At 35.2% G+C, this 12889-nt stretch overlaps 1 protein-coding gene across 2 annotated transcripts in view; it reads right to left on the reverse strand.

The window, feature by feature from the left end:
• ndst3 (N-deacetylase/N-sulfotransferase (heparan glucosaminyl) 3) overlaps positions 1 to 12889 on the reverse strand; it is a 63765-nt gene that overhangs the window by 36495 nt on the left and 14381 nt on the right. For both annotated transcript variants that reach the window (XM_057332235.1, XM_057332236.1), the window contains exons 3-4: positions 2374 to 2461; positions 1177 to 1331 (exon numbers count right to left, since the gene is read on the reverse strand). In XM_057332235.1, the coding sequence (XP_057188218.1) occupies positions 1177 to 1331; positions 2374 to 2461 (243 nt within the window). The remainder of the gene's footprint in view (positions 1 to 1176; positions 1332 to 2373; positions 2462 to 12889) is intronic.

Here is a 12889-nt window from a genome sequence, read left to right on the forward strand (position 1 = left end):
ATTGAGTACATCAAACTAGATGCGGACTAGTGGACACCGAATCCTGTTATTTACACATTTCATCTGTCTGGTCTGCGTGTCTGAGTGAATGAACTGCACAGTTTAACGTGCTACACGCGTGATGCTCATGAATTTGTCTGCGTCTGCGCTGAATGAGGACATGAACTTCACCTCCAGAGTTGCGCTGAGAGTTTATTTCACAAACATGTTATTGTTTGAGTGAAGAACCAAACAGACATACTAAAAAATAAGGGTCTTCTGACAACCTGCCAAAATAAAAGTCATAGGCTATTGTTTGAAATTGTTATTTCCATTTTTATTCATGTTTCTTATTTATATATTTGTATTATATTGCATTTTGAATTTAATATGGCAATGGAATGTACTAAATGGGTTTAGTTTTCGCAGATATTAATGTAGGCTATGCTATTTCAGCAATAAAAACTAATTGTTCTAAAAAGGAAACAAATTAGTTGTTTTACTCATTTTAAGAGACCTGTCTTATTTTCTCTTGTATATTTAGTATTGCTTTTTAATAAAGAAAAAGTACTTATTATCCGAATACCCGATTAATCGATGGAAAAATCAGTAGAATACTCGATTAGTAAAAGAATCGATAGCTGCAGCCCTTGCCGTTAGGTCCATCGTTCTGCACTTCGAATTTCTACAGGAAGTAGTAGACCATCCGGGAATCTTTGGAATACTATTTTCAACATACTATGATTTGGGACATACTAATTCTACTTTCGAATACTATTCAGGAAGGATAGTATGCGGACTGGGATGCAGCAAATGACTTTTATACTTTACAAACTATTTATTCTATCCCCAAAACCTCATGCAACTGCTAAACCTAACACGTACACAAACCTTTCTGCATTTTTACATTGACAATTAAAAATAATTTTGTTTGATTTAAAAATCAAAAATGTCCACACAAGGTCAAAAATTATCTTTATTGATACATTTAGTCCCCAGACTGTAGGACCACACACACACTCGCTAAGCACCTGATAAAACATGTATAGTTACCATTTATTTCAGAGTAAATGATACATGACTGAATGTTGCGGTAATGGTTCATTAAGAGAGTATTTCTTTGCGTAGGATGACAATTGGATGATGGTTTTGTTCAGCGGTTACGTGTGATTGTGCGAGTGGTGTTGTTTTTCTCACCAGAGCGAAGTCTTTGTTTAGAATCATTTGTTCCATCAGAGAGGACTCATTGTGGAAGAGATGAGGCTGCATATGACTCCACATGTGAGGAAACCACCAGAACTCATCAACATATTTCAACAACAGGTCATCTCCATCGTCTTCCTCCTGTGTACCTACACACATCATATTATTAGCATAATGGGTCTTTAATCAAGGGCTGTTTTGGCTTGGGAACTTAAGAAAATGCCTTCCCTCAAAACACACCATTTCACACCTTCACTAGATTGCTTAAAATAAATATCCATACATGCATCACAGAAATATGAAATAATGTCAATGTTATTTTTTTCTGAATATTAAATGTTCTAAACCACAAAATATACAAATTTCTATCACATTTTAAATGAAATTTGACGTGATATAAGCAATATGACTTTGTTAAGTCTAATTTTGGTTACACTGGGAATTACTCTCTATTAAAACATATTTTTACTATTGATTTTTACCTTACATTTCTTTCTTTTTTTCACAAATTATCTATCATTCCATATTAAGCATGCTTTTTACTGACACTTTTGTCTCCCTGGTTACCAAGTATACTTCATTAGAGGCAAATTTGTGGGTTGGCTGGAAATGATACTACAACTGAGACAGTCTAAATCGAATTTCAAACGTATAAATAATGTATAAAATTTGTGCACAATAAATGTTTAATGTTCATTTTACTTTTTAAGGTTATTATCATTTTAACATATATTCAATAAAAAATTTTTATGGATATTTGAAGAATGAAAGTCTAGGTTTGGAACAAGGTTAAAATATGAAAAAGGCAAAGTAGAAGAAAGTAAAAATAATACTGTACTTCTTTTCAACAGAGAGCACATCCACAAATTGTCTGATTTACAATTATTTACCTAATCAACTTGGTTTGTTGGTTGCTTCACAAGGTCTCTTCCTGTTTAAGTGGGCGATTCACTTAATTTATTGAATCCGAACAAACACAGTGAAACATATACACGCACATTAAAAATAGAAAACTGTAACATGATGAACCATGTAACTTCAGTGTTGCCATGGAAGAGTTCTGTTTCCATGCCAATCAGAATATTACAAAACGTCTGTTGGCAGGCATTTCTAAAAAAATCATGTCAGAACAAAATAGTTTTCTCCTAGTCCTAATCTGTCTGTTAATCTGTTTATCATGTTCACAATTACCTGTATGGAAGAATTTCCCGGAAAATCCCAAATTGAAGGTGAAGTTTGAGATGTACGACCTTAAAGAATTCTGTGTTTCCAGAAGAGCCTGAAAAACAAACATTTCAAATTTGTTATACTCCAAAAATGACACAGTACAGATTAACATGATTTCAGTTTTTATCAGATCTGTTCCACAATATAGGTCTATTTTATGGGATTCCTTTTGTGCCAATAAGAATGAACGCAAACTTTTAAAAAACGAACAAAAATATACAGTGAGAAAGAAAAAAAACACTTTGATAATGAAAACAATAAACTCAGTTGCAAGAATGTGACATGATTTCTTAACAATTTTCTAAATTTCGTTTTTGCAAATAATAGTTTTGAATTCGCTGCTAGATTTTTCATTTGCGCTTTCCGAGTTTTCGTTTACGCTTCTCAATTTTTCGTTCGCCTTTCTGGCACAACGCTCACGTGTGGGCGGGATTTATGGCCACTTTACTCTCATTGGTTAGTGAGATTTGGATTGACAGCTCCCTGACCAGGAAGTCGAAACTGAAGACAGTGCAGCGGATTAGAGAGCAATCTGCTTGCGGTTTTCTGTATAGTATTGTTTTAGTGTTTGTACTTAAATTACTTTCTTATTTTGTTAGTATATTAGCAGGGTTGCCAACTTTCACGCACTTAAAAGTGGGACACGCTTCCAGGCTCTATCACGCCGTAACAACAAGCCAACGTCGAGTAAAGACAGGATAGATAACGTTAGCCATATTCACATGCAACTTTACGTGTGTTTAGAGGCCGTCAAGACAGCAGTCTATAATTTATAATTACAATGATATCAGGAAAACGAGATGCCTAGTGAGTTTTGAGGAGATATACAATAAAGTGTTATGCTTCCAGTTCATATTTCTAATTTATACATTATAATCGTGGTGGCATTTTATGTATTGTTTCTATCTTTAAATGTTTGTTTATAGTTTAAGAAGTCTCTCTTCTGCTTTTCTCTAACCTGTTTTATGTAGGTGTGTAAATACATAATGAAATTGATGTTTGCAAGAGGCAGACTAAATGAATAAAACATTGATAAGGCCTCTAATTATGTCACCTTATGAATTTGTTTTGTTGTAGCGTTTAAAAAACATAAATGTCATTTGAATGTATTGGTACTGTTTTATGAGGTGTAATGTCTGAATGTAATGAAAGGGGTATAATACTGTACATTCACCATGAGTTTAAAAAGAAAGATACAGTACTTGACTTATAAGTGGACTTAATTCTTTAAAAGGAGACTGTATGCAAGAGCGACATCGTCATCCTCCTCAGCTGGACACAAGTCACCCTCAGGTACATTTATGTAACCGAGATAATAAAATCGCTAAAAGTTTTAATCTCTGTACAGTAACTAAACAGCAATGTTTTCATTTAGCACGTTAATTTCTCACAACCCAATAATCTGTAACATGTCTTTATTGGATGTTATAATGCAAGTTGTTCGTTCCTTTTTAAGAAAATTATCTTACAGTCCATAAAATAATACCTGACAGAAAGTATAAAGCACACAATGAACGAGCTAAGTAAAGGCAGAATTGCTACTGTACAGGAATACAACTTTTAGCGATTTTCTTTATTATCTGAATTACATTCATTTACCTGAGGATGAGGAGGACGCTTGGATCCACACCGCGCGTGACTTACCAACTTCAAATAACAATTACTAATATACTAACTAAATAAGAAAGTAGTTTTAAGTACAAACAATAAATATAACAGCATGCAGATCGTTCTCTAAGATTCGTTGAACTGTACTGTCTTCAGTATCGACTTCCTTGTCAGGGAGCTGTCAATCACAAACTCACTAGCCAATCAGCGTAAAGCGGCCATAAGTCCTGCCTACACGTGAGCTTTGTGCCAGAAAGGCGAACGAAAAATTGAGAAGCGTAAACGAAAACTCGGAAAGCGCAAATGAAAAATCTAGCAGCGAATTCAAAACTATTATTTGCAAAAACGAAACATAGAAAATTGTTAAGAAATCATGTCACATTCTTGCAACTGAGTTTATTGTTTTCAATATCAAAGTGTTTTTTTTCTTTCTCACTGTATATTTTTGTTCGTTTTTTAAAAGTTTGCGTTCATTCATGGCACAAAAGGAATCCCATACTATTTATCTAATACACACTTAAAAATAAAGGTGCACGATGCCATAGAACACCGTTTTTGTCTACACAAAATGTTCTTTGTAGCGAAAAAAGGTTCTTCAATTCAGATTATAAAAAGGTAAGAAAGAGATGGTTCTTTTATGAACCTTTGACTGAATGGTACTTTGTGGAAGCAAAATGGTTCTTCTATGGCAAGCACCTTTATTTTTAAGAGTGTATCATTCAATCAACCATAATAAATGAAAACAATATTAAAACCATGGTCCATGGTCTGTTAAAGGTTTGGCTATAGACCATTTTGCAAGACGTTAACAACACTCAGAAGCACTTCCCATTTTAGTTCGTAACAATACACAAAAAATGTTACAAAATAAAACCTAGAGAACATTTAGAACTGAATCAAATTTTATACAAACATCTTATATGGGGGAAAAATCAAATAAAAATGGAAATCAGGAAGTGCTTTTAGACCAGTGTTGTTTAAGTCTTGCAAAATGGTCTATAGTTTTTGAAAATTAAATTTTTTAGTAATATAGTGAACCTGTCAACTAACTGATTTGTTAGTCCTTCAAATTATATTGTGCTTTATATCTCTTTACATCAACAGGTTTGTATTAGTGTTAAGTTTTGGGTTGGAGATGTTTTTACTAATACAAGTGCTCGAATTGAGGGGGGGGCTGGGGGGATCCGGGACCCCCATAAGAAGTAAAAAATAGACTTAGGGGGTCCCTCAGATATTTTATTTGAGTAAAAATTATAATGACAAATTAAATTCATGAAATGGATATGGTAAATTTTGTGAATTAATTATTTACAATAATTTATATTACGTTTGTTTATGGGCTAGTTGTCACGTCTCTTTAAATTTTAAACACTCCGCCCCACGTCTAAAGACTGCTAAGTGCAGGACATTGTTGACATGACTGCTTGACTGGCGTCGCTCCAGTGAAGCTAACTTCAGCTAAAAAATGGAGAATAAGAAACCTCCACTCGCAGTCGGGAAGAGGAAGCTTCTACTTTTTTGAGGGGTAATTTTCTCTCTCTATATATCTTTCCACTATATTTATCAACTCCATGTCGGGGATTTTGTATTCTTTGTGTAAATTATTATTAGGCCTGGTTCTGGGGTGCTAGAGATCTCGATGAAGATTAGTGACAGCTTTTTAGTAATTATAAAGGGAGTGCTTGTTGTGCGGTTTCTGTGCTATATATAATCCATTCAGAATTGTATAAAACTTGCTTTTCATGCTGCTAAGACCAACGGCCACATACACGCTGCAAAGTTTTGGGAATGACATTGGCATATTAATGCGGGATTCGCTCTTGAAATAGCTATGATTGACATATTGATAGCCATACTGTAGTTAGTTCCTGAATAAAGCAGACTTTTGGACTGAAATGGTTGAACAGTCTGCTGATTGACAGACTCACTCATAACAGTCCCTTGCCGCCACCTACTGGACGTAACTATGTAAACTGCACTGAAATCGTTGAAAAATCCCCACAACACTAACACACAGACTGACAGCCGGTCTTGTCACAATTTATATTTTTAATATCTAATAAACTAGTTTCTTGCATTTAAACAAGTCTTTTGGAACAAACATTATTATCACAGAGTGTCAATCATCCAGTTGTTTTTAGGGAAAATAGTAAATACTACATTGGTAAATAATGCTAGAATTATTGTGTTGGAGGTACCCTACTGTTCAAAAGTCATTTCTATTCACCAAGCCTGCATTGATTTGATCCAAAAATACAGTAAAAGAAGCATGTTCTTTTATTTAAGCCTGTTTTTATAATTATGCATATTATAATAAAATATATTGTGTATTTTGTATAAATTGTATATTGCGAGACTAACCCCCACCCCCACCAAAAAAAATCTTATGTGGGGGACCCCCCATAAGACTTGACTCAATTCGAGCACTGACTAATACTATTTACTACAGTAAAAATCAGCGTGTAAGTGTGTGTGTGTAAGGATGTGATCGATCTTTGCTGAATGAGAAATGGCATTTGGATTTGGCAGGTGCCTCATTGCAGTAGTTTCAATAAAACAGTCTCATATATTTCTAACCTAAGACACCATGCAAATACAATCAATAGCTGTCTGACAGCTGACAGTGAGTGTGTGTGTCACTGGCTTGTAGGATATATGGTAATATCACAGAAGGCAGGAAGGGGCGTGTTGGCTGACTTAGACAGTGTCATCCAGTCATTACTCATAGAGCTCAGGAAGATATGCTGACACACTCAAGCAAACACACTCACGCAGACAAACGCACACACGCCAACGGGAGCCAGAAGACAGGTGTAATATATTTGATTTTATCCTCTGGTGAGAGTGTGGCAGTTATCCTTGATGGCATTTTCATAATTAATTCCATTTACGTTAAACTAAACATCACCAACAAAATCAACGCAGGTACTCACATCCTGGTAATCAAATCAGCACTCCTGCACGAGGGGGCACCGGCGAATGTGCGCTTTGCATCATAACCTAATAAAGTGTCATTTTGATTGAGGACTCATTAATTTAAAATGATCTGGCCTCACAAGCCAATGACGTCTAATTCAATGTTCGTGTCATAATGCGATATTAGTAAAACTGAAGCTTTTGATTAGACTCCTTTATGCATGTTGAGAGGGGCGAGTGAGTTACGTGTTTTAGGAATACAGGACAGTGTTTGGTAGCTCAGGCAGACAGGTAGAAAAGGTAACTAAAGGAGAATAGGACTATTAAGCTTTGGTTCTAAAGTAAGAGTACAATAATGTGTGTTTTCAGGTACACTAATGTTTGTGAATTGTATCTTTGAAAGTTACATAACATTATAATTATATTTGTGTGAATGCTTTGGGTACACAACTAAAAGCAATAAAACCGCATTCAAGTTCATACAGGCAACGGTAAGGTGTTATGATGATAATACATCAGTTATTTAAAAATCTAGGATGAATTCAGATTGATTAGAGCAAACTGTTTTTCATCTCAATATCAAAAAGCATGCCACTCAATCGGAATTTACTCTATAATTAAATCATTTAATTGGGGCAAGTAGTCACAGGTTTCAATTTAGCTGAAAAGCTCATAATACACTGTGATAAATTCTGATACTGTGACAACATGATCTATACAGAATCTTTTTTTTCTGTTCTAAATGGTTCATTATGTTTTAAAGCCAATATTTAGCAGTATGTGTCTCAAATATGAAAGAGGGGAAAGTGGAAGTAGGAAAGAGAGATTTTATGTTGATGTGAGAATATGGGATTTTTAGAATCTGACATCATAAAATAACAACTCCAAAACTGGAATATGAAGAGATGGGAGGTGAAGGAAAAGATGAGAGACTGAACCTGAAATGAATGACAGATTCAAAAGAGTGAAGTAAACGTATTCGAAAAAGTATTCTAGGAAACAGACACAAAGTTTCCCATTCCATCAGCAAGCCGTGACACTTAGAGATGCATGCATAAATTGTAAAGTTGTTCACAAACCCAAACTGGCAACAACTAGGCCTGAGTGATGTAGCTAACTATACAGATTTTTTTTACAACATTTTGGCAATATTCAAAATATCCAAAATCTTGCATACATACATTTTTAGTAAATCATTGTTATAAAGGGACCAGGATCATTTCTGAGTATTGATTGATGCAAATGAGTCAATGAATCAGATTGTTTAGTTAATTGAAACCGTTTAACCTGATCAAAATGAATTGCAAAAAAAGATACATATAAGTAATATAAAAAATTGATATACTTTGCCAGCTCATTTTCACAGGAGAGTCAGCATCCTCTTGATTAAAATGCAACAAACTGATCTGGATTAATTATTTAACGGTTAGGTTTTAAACAGCTCTGTCTTAAATCGATTGCTTACGTTTACTGAGCACACTTCAAAAGACTGCACATGAATCATTAATGCGTTAATAAGCCAAAGTAGCTGCTTCATAATGGCGTCATAGTTCTGATGTTTCCCGTCAGCTTTGAAATTCAGTGTGCGCTGCATAAGAACAGAAACTGGTAATTTTGAACCACAATGAAAATTTTGGAATCTCTAATTAGGAAGCAATCTATATTTCTTTGTTTTATTATTACTGTTACAGATGTACCCAAGCAGTACATGTGGCTGGATAAACAACCTTGTTGGTCTCAAACAGTGGGTTAGATTTAGGGATATGCTGAGCACTGGGCTTGGTCTACATTGTTATTTCTCTTTTCTAATATAGTGTAATTTTTGCTTAGTATTTTATCCAGCATATTCTAGGTGCATGATAGCACTCAAGTAGAATTGCACACTCATTTAGAAATAAGGGTACATTAATTTAATTTAATGGTATAGTTCAATCCAAATTTGCCAAACTTCTCTCATGTGGTCCCATGTGACTGTTCCATGAAACAGAAAATTCATATCTTTCACTTAGTCATTGTGTCATTGTGTCACTGGTTAACCTTAAAATGCCTTTAATGAATTCAAGTAGTAGAGTCACTAATTAGAATTTATTATTAGTTCTGGCTAATAAGAAACTGCATACAGGTACGCCTCAATCCACCAAAGTAGTAATCAGCCAAAGTAATCAGAGCGTTGCATGATACTGTTTCTTCAAGGAAAAGACGTAATGGAGGGATGTATAATTAATTTGCTCAATTCAGGTGTACAGAATGAATGGACAAAAGAACTTTCACACTCATTTTCCTTCCATAAATTGGACCTTATTATTTAAAATATAAACAAAAAAAATGTTTTTGTAGGTATGTTGCCTTGAGGCAATGCTGAATGACAAAAGAGAGAAATTAAACAATGATGTCAGAATAAAAAACAATTTCTCTGTGACTGAATCTAATAGAACTGTCTTCCAGTTTAACATTTTATTTTAACTTAATACTAATAAAGCAGATACTTTTAATAGACAATTAAAACAAGTAAATAAACACTGCACAAGTTAAATGCAATGTTGGAATATATAGCATTCATATTCACAATTTTAATTGACAGAACATCATTTCAGCACTGCACTAATATACAATATATTTTTAAGTAATTTTTTTGCTACTGCACTCACAACAAAAGAGCAAAAACGTATTATAAAAAAGTCCAGTTAAAAATGGTAATTTCCCGCATCTGGGGCACCAGTAAAATACTGTAAAATAACAGTTTTGTACAACGGTTTTGTAAATTTGCAGTCTTTTTCTGTAATTTGTTTTTTTGCCAGTATATTTGAAAAATCTGTAAAAAGTTCCAGTAAAATTCTGTAAAATTACAGTTTTTTTTTCAGCGTAAATTCTCTACATTTTTCAGGATGCATCATTCATAATGTAATAAAAAAATAATTATGTGTCCGTTCAATCCTTCATTATTAACCAATTTTTGCCATTTATTAGGCATAATGTGTTTGCAAAATAAAGAAAAGGTGTTTCATTACCCTAAAGCATCATTTTGTTAACAAAAGGTTAAAAACAGCACAACCACGTCTCATAAAAACACATGTTGATTGCACAAAACGATCATTCCATTCACTTCCTCATAACTTAAACGTTCCAATATAAACAACGGTAAATTCATAATGCTTGAAATTCCCATAAAAGCAGGAGTGAGTTTAGGCTTGTGCTGGTAGTACATTTTTATGTGGCGGTAATTGATGAAGCTTTTATCATGGTAGACGGTAGTATCACGCTGATGAAATGCATTACAAAACAGGTCAAAAACATAAGCCAATGTCAGTGTTATAGTGTCAAAAACAAGTTTAATAACTTTTTCAAATATCAACCAATAACAAGAAATATATAGAAAGTACAGCTTATTGATCATTTGTCGGATGTTTAATTAAATGTGATAAAACATATTTTACTCCATACTACATTTTAGTAAGTGAACACATGTAATGGTGACAATTAAGCTAAAGATGCCCACTTTACTTGCTGTACAATAGTGTAGTTAACATATAGTCAAATATATATGTAACATAATATTCATGGCTTGATATTTAATTGGTCATTTTTACTGACACATCAGTTCACTATAAATAATTACCTGTCAGTGTCAGTGCAACAATAATGCTAATTCATGTTTTTTTTCGGATAGCAAGCAGTAGGATAGCTTATATAGCTTAAAAGACATTTAAAAACAGTTTGGTTTGGTATGTTTCGATGCTGGTTTGTGCTGGTTTAAGCTGGTCATGTGCTGGTCCATAGCTGGTCAAACCAGCATCAAAACATAGCATATTTCAACAGGGAAAGCAGCACTCTGTGGCAAGATCCGATTGTGCTGCGTTTAATCTTCAACTTAAAATCAAAATAATTGTTCTGCTACATTGCCATTATTAACTACATAACTACAATTAGCGGATTACTGTATTTTATTTGTTAAATTACGAGATGCAAACGTTAGCATAGCTAGCGGACCAAGCTAACTCTTCAACTGTCAAGAATGCAAATGCCAATATAATCCATGCAATTTTGGTGCTTTAGTCTGGCTATTTGTTGCTATGTGGTATTCAGACACACATAATATGAGAAGTCGCGTGACATAACTCATATTTCCCCTTAGGTCGGCAGAGCGCACGAGTGCAAGACTGCGCGTGCATATGATGCTGACACAGCATAAACGGAGTGTTATTTTATCCAGTCAAAGGAAAAGATAAGGCACATTTTTCTTCACCGTGATTTGACGTGCCCGCAATAACACCACCGTGCATTTTCACTACCGTGGTGTACCGTATTACCGAACACCGGCACATGTCTAAGTGAGGTACAGAGGGATTGATATCCAGAGTTAATCAGATTGACTGCTTTTATTAGACTGCAGAGAGAGCAAATTATAGTCAAACATTACAACCACAGCTGTGCTTCATTTCATTATGCGCACATGCACACAAGCCTCTGGTGAGGGATAAACTACACAAATCCGCGAGAAGAAAAGCGTATGTTTATCCCTCATCCTTTATATCTTTTTCCCTCCAAGCTGTCTGTCCACTTTTGGGCTATCTCTCTTATCCTTTTGTAAAAACATTTTGCACTTTTCGTCTGACTGTTCTCGTTTTCTCTCTGCTCTTCTTGTGTGTCTCTGCTGACATTGAGGGCCGATCAGTGAGAAGATAGAGTGACAGAGATGCATGTTAATGACCTGAAAGCACCAATCGATCCCTCACAGGGGAGGGATAGATAGAGAGAGAGAGAGAGAGAGTGCGAGAAAGAGAGAGAAAGTGTAAGAGGAAAGGAGGAGGGGACCTGTTGAAATGCTGACAAATAGCTGAAGACATATGGGTAGGCAAGAGATGAACCTCTCCCCAGAGAGAAAGAGAGAGAGTATGATAGTTCAGTTGCTGCATGTTTCTTAAATACTAAACAGAAATCAACAAAACTGTCTCTATCCAATGATACACCTGTCTGTCCATCTTTCTCTCACCATGCAGTGTGCAAGCAACACCAAGATCATGGGTTTGAGTTCCAAATTGATCTAATATACCTCGACGTCACTTTGAAAAGATGTGTCCGACCATTGTTATTCTGTCGCTGGCTACCTACCCTAAGCAAAACAGACCTTAAAATATGTATGTATGCGCAATGCAAAATATCAAAACAAGAGAAATCTCACAACTCAGTTCCCTCAAGGAGATCCAGCACAGTCGCTACAGGTGCCGTTCATCCCATTAACTACAACCAACGTGTCCCCAACATTTTTTATCAATCTGTCCATCTGGTTCATCTCAGCTAACTAATCTGTGTTTAGCGATGACTATATAAATCCATAAATCTCAACAGAGTCTGTTGCCGATCAAATCTACTTATCAAAGACGAACTGTCCTCATGTGAGTTCATGTGTGTGCATGTGTCTGCATGCACCAGGGGAACCAGAAAAGGCTGCGCATGTAATATTTATTGGACATGAAATCATTTCTCATTCCCAATGCCATGAGCAAAGCGAGCATGCGCATATACATGCTCATTAATCTACCCCGGTGAGGTCTCATTCAAAGCATGTGGAGGAATTAAACTTATCACTGTATGATGAATACACGTGTGTACTCATATAGTTCCTTTATTTTATTGTAAAACCTGTCAATCATACTTGTGCGTGCACATCCACAACATTTGATATCCTGAGCTACAGTCCTGATCGAGGGGCAAAGGATTACAGGCAAAAAGGCCACCGAAGTCATCTGGATGATGTAGGTGTGTGTGCACGTGTGCTGTTGGATGACAAATGGACTGGCTAATAACAGTTCCTACGGGACAAAAACCATCTCAATGGGGCACGTGTGGGCTCAAAAGCCTAATCTTATATTGAGCTAAAATACATCTCAGTACGACATTTCTAGATTTGTAGACAATATAACTGTTTAAATGTATGGTGACTAAGGTGCCTACAGTT

The sequence above is a fragment of the Triplophysa rosa genome, linkage group LG4 (genome assembly GCF_024868665.1).
Source record: "Triplophysa rosa linkage group LG4, Trosa_1v2, whole genome shotgun sequence".
Lineage (NCBI taxonomy): Eukaryota > Metazoa > Chordata > Actinopteri > Cypriniformes > Nemacheilidae > Triplophysa > Triplophysa rosa.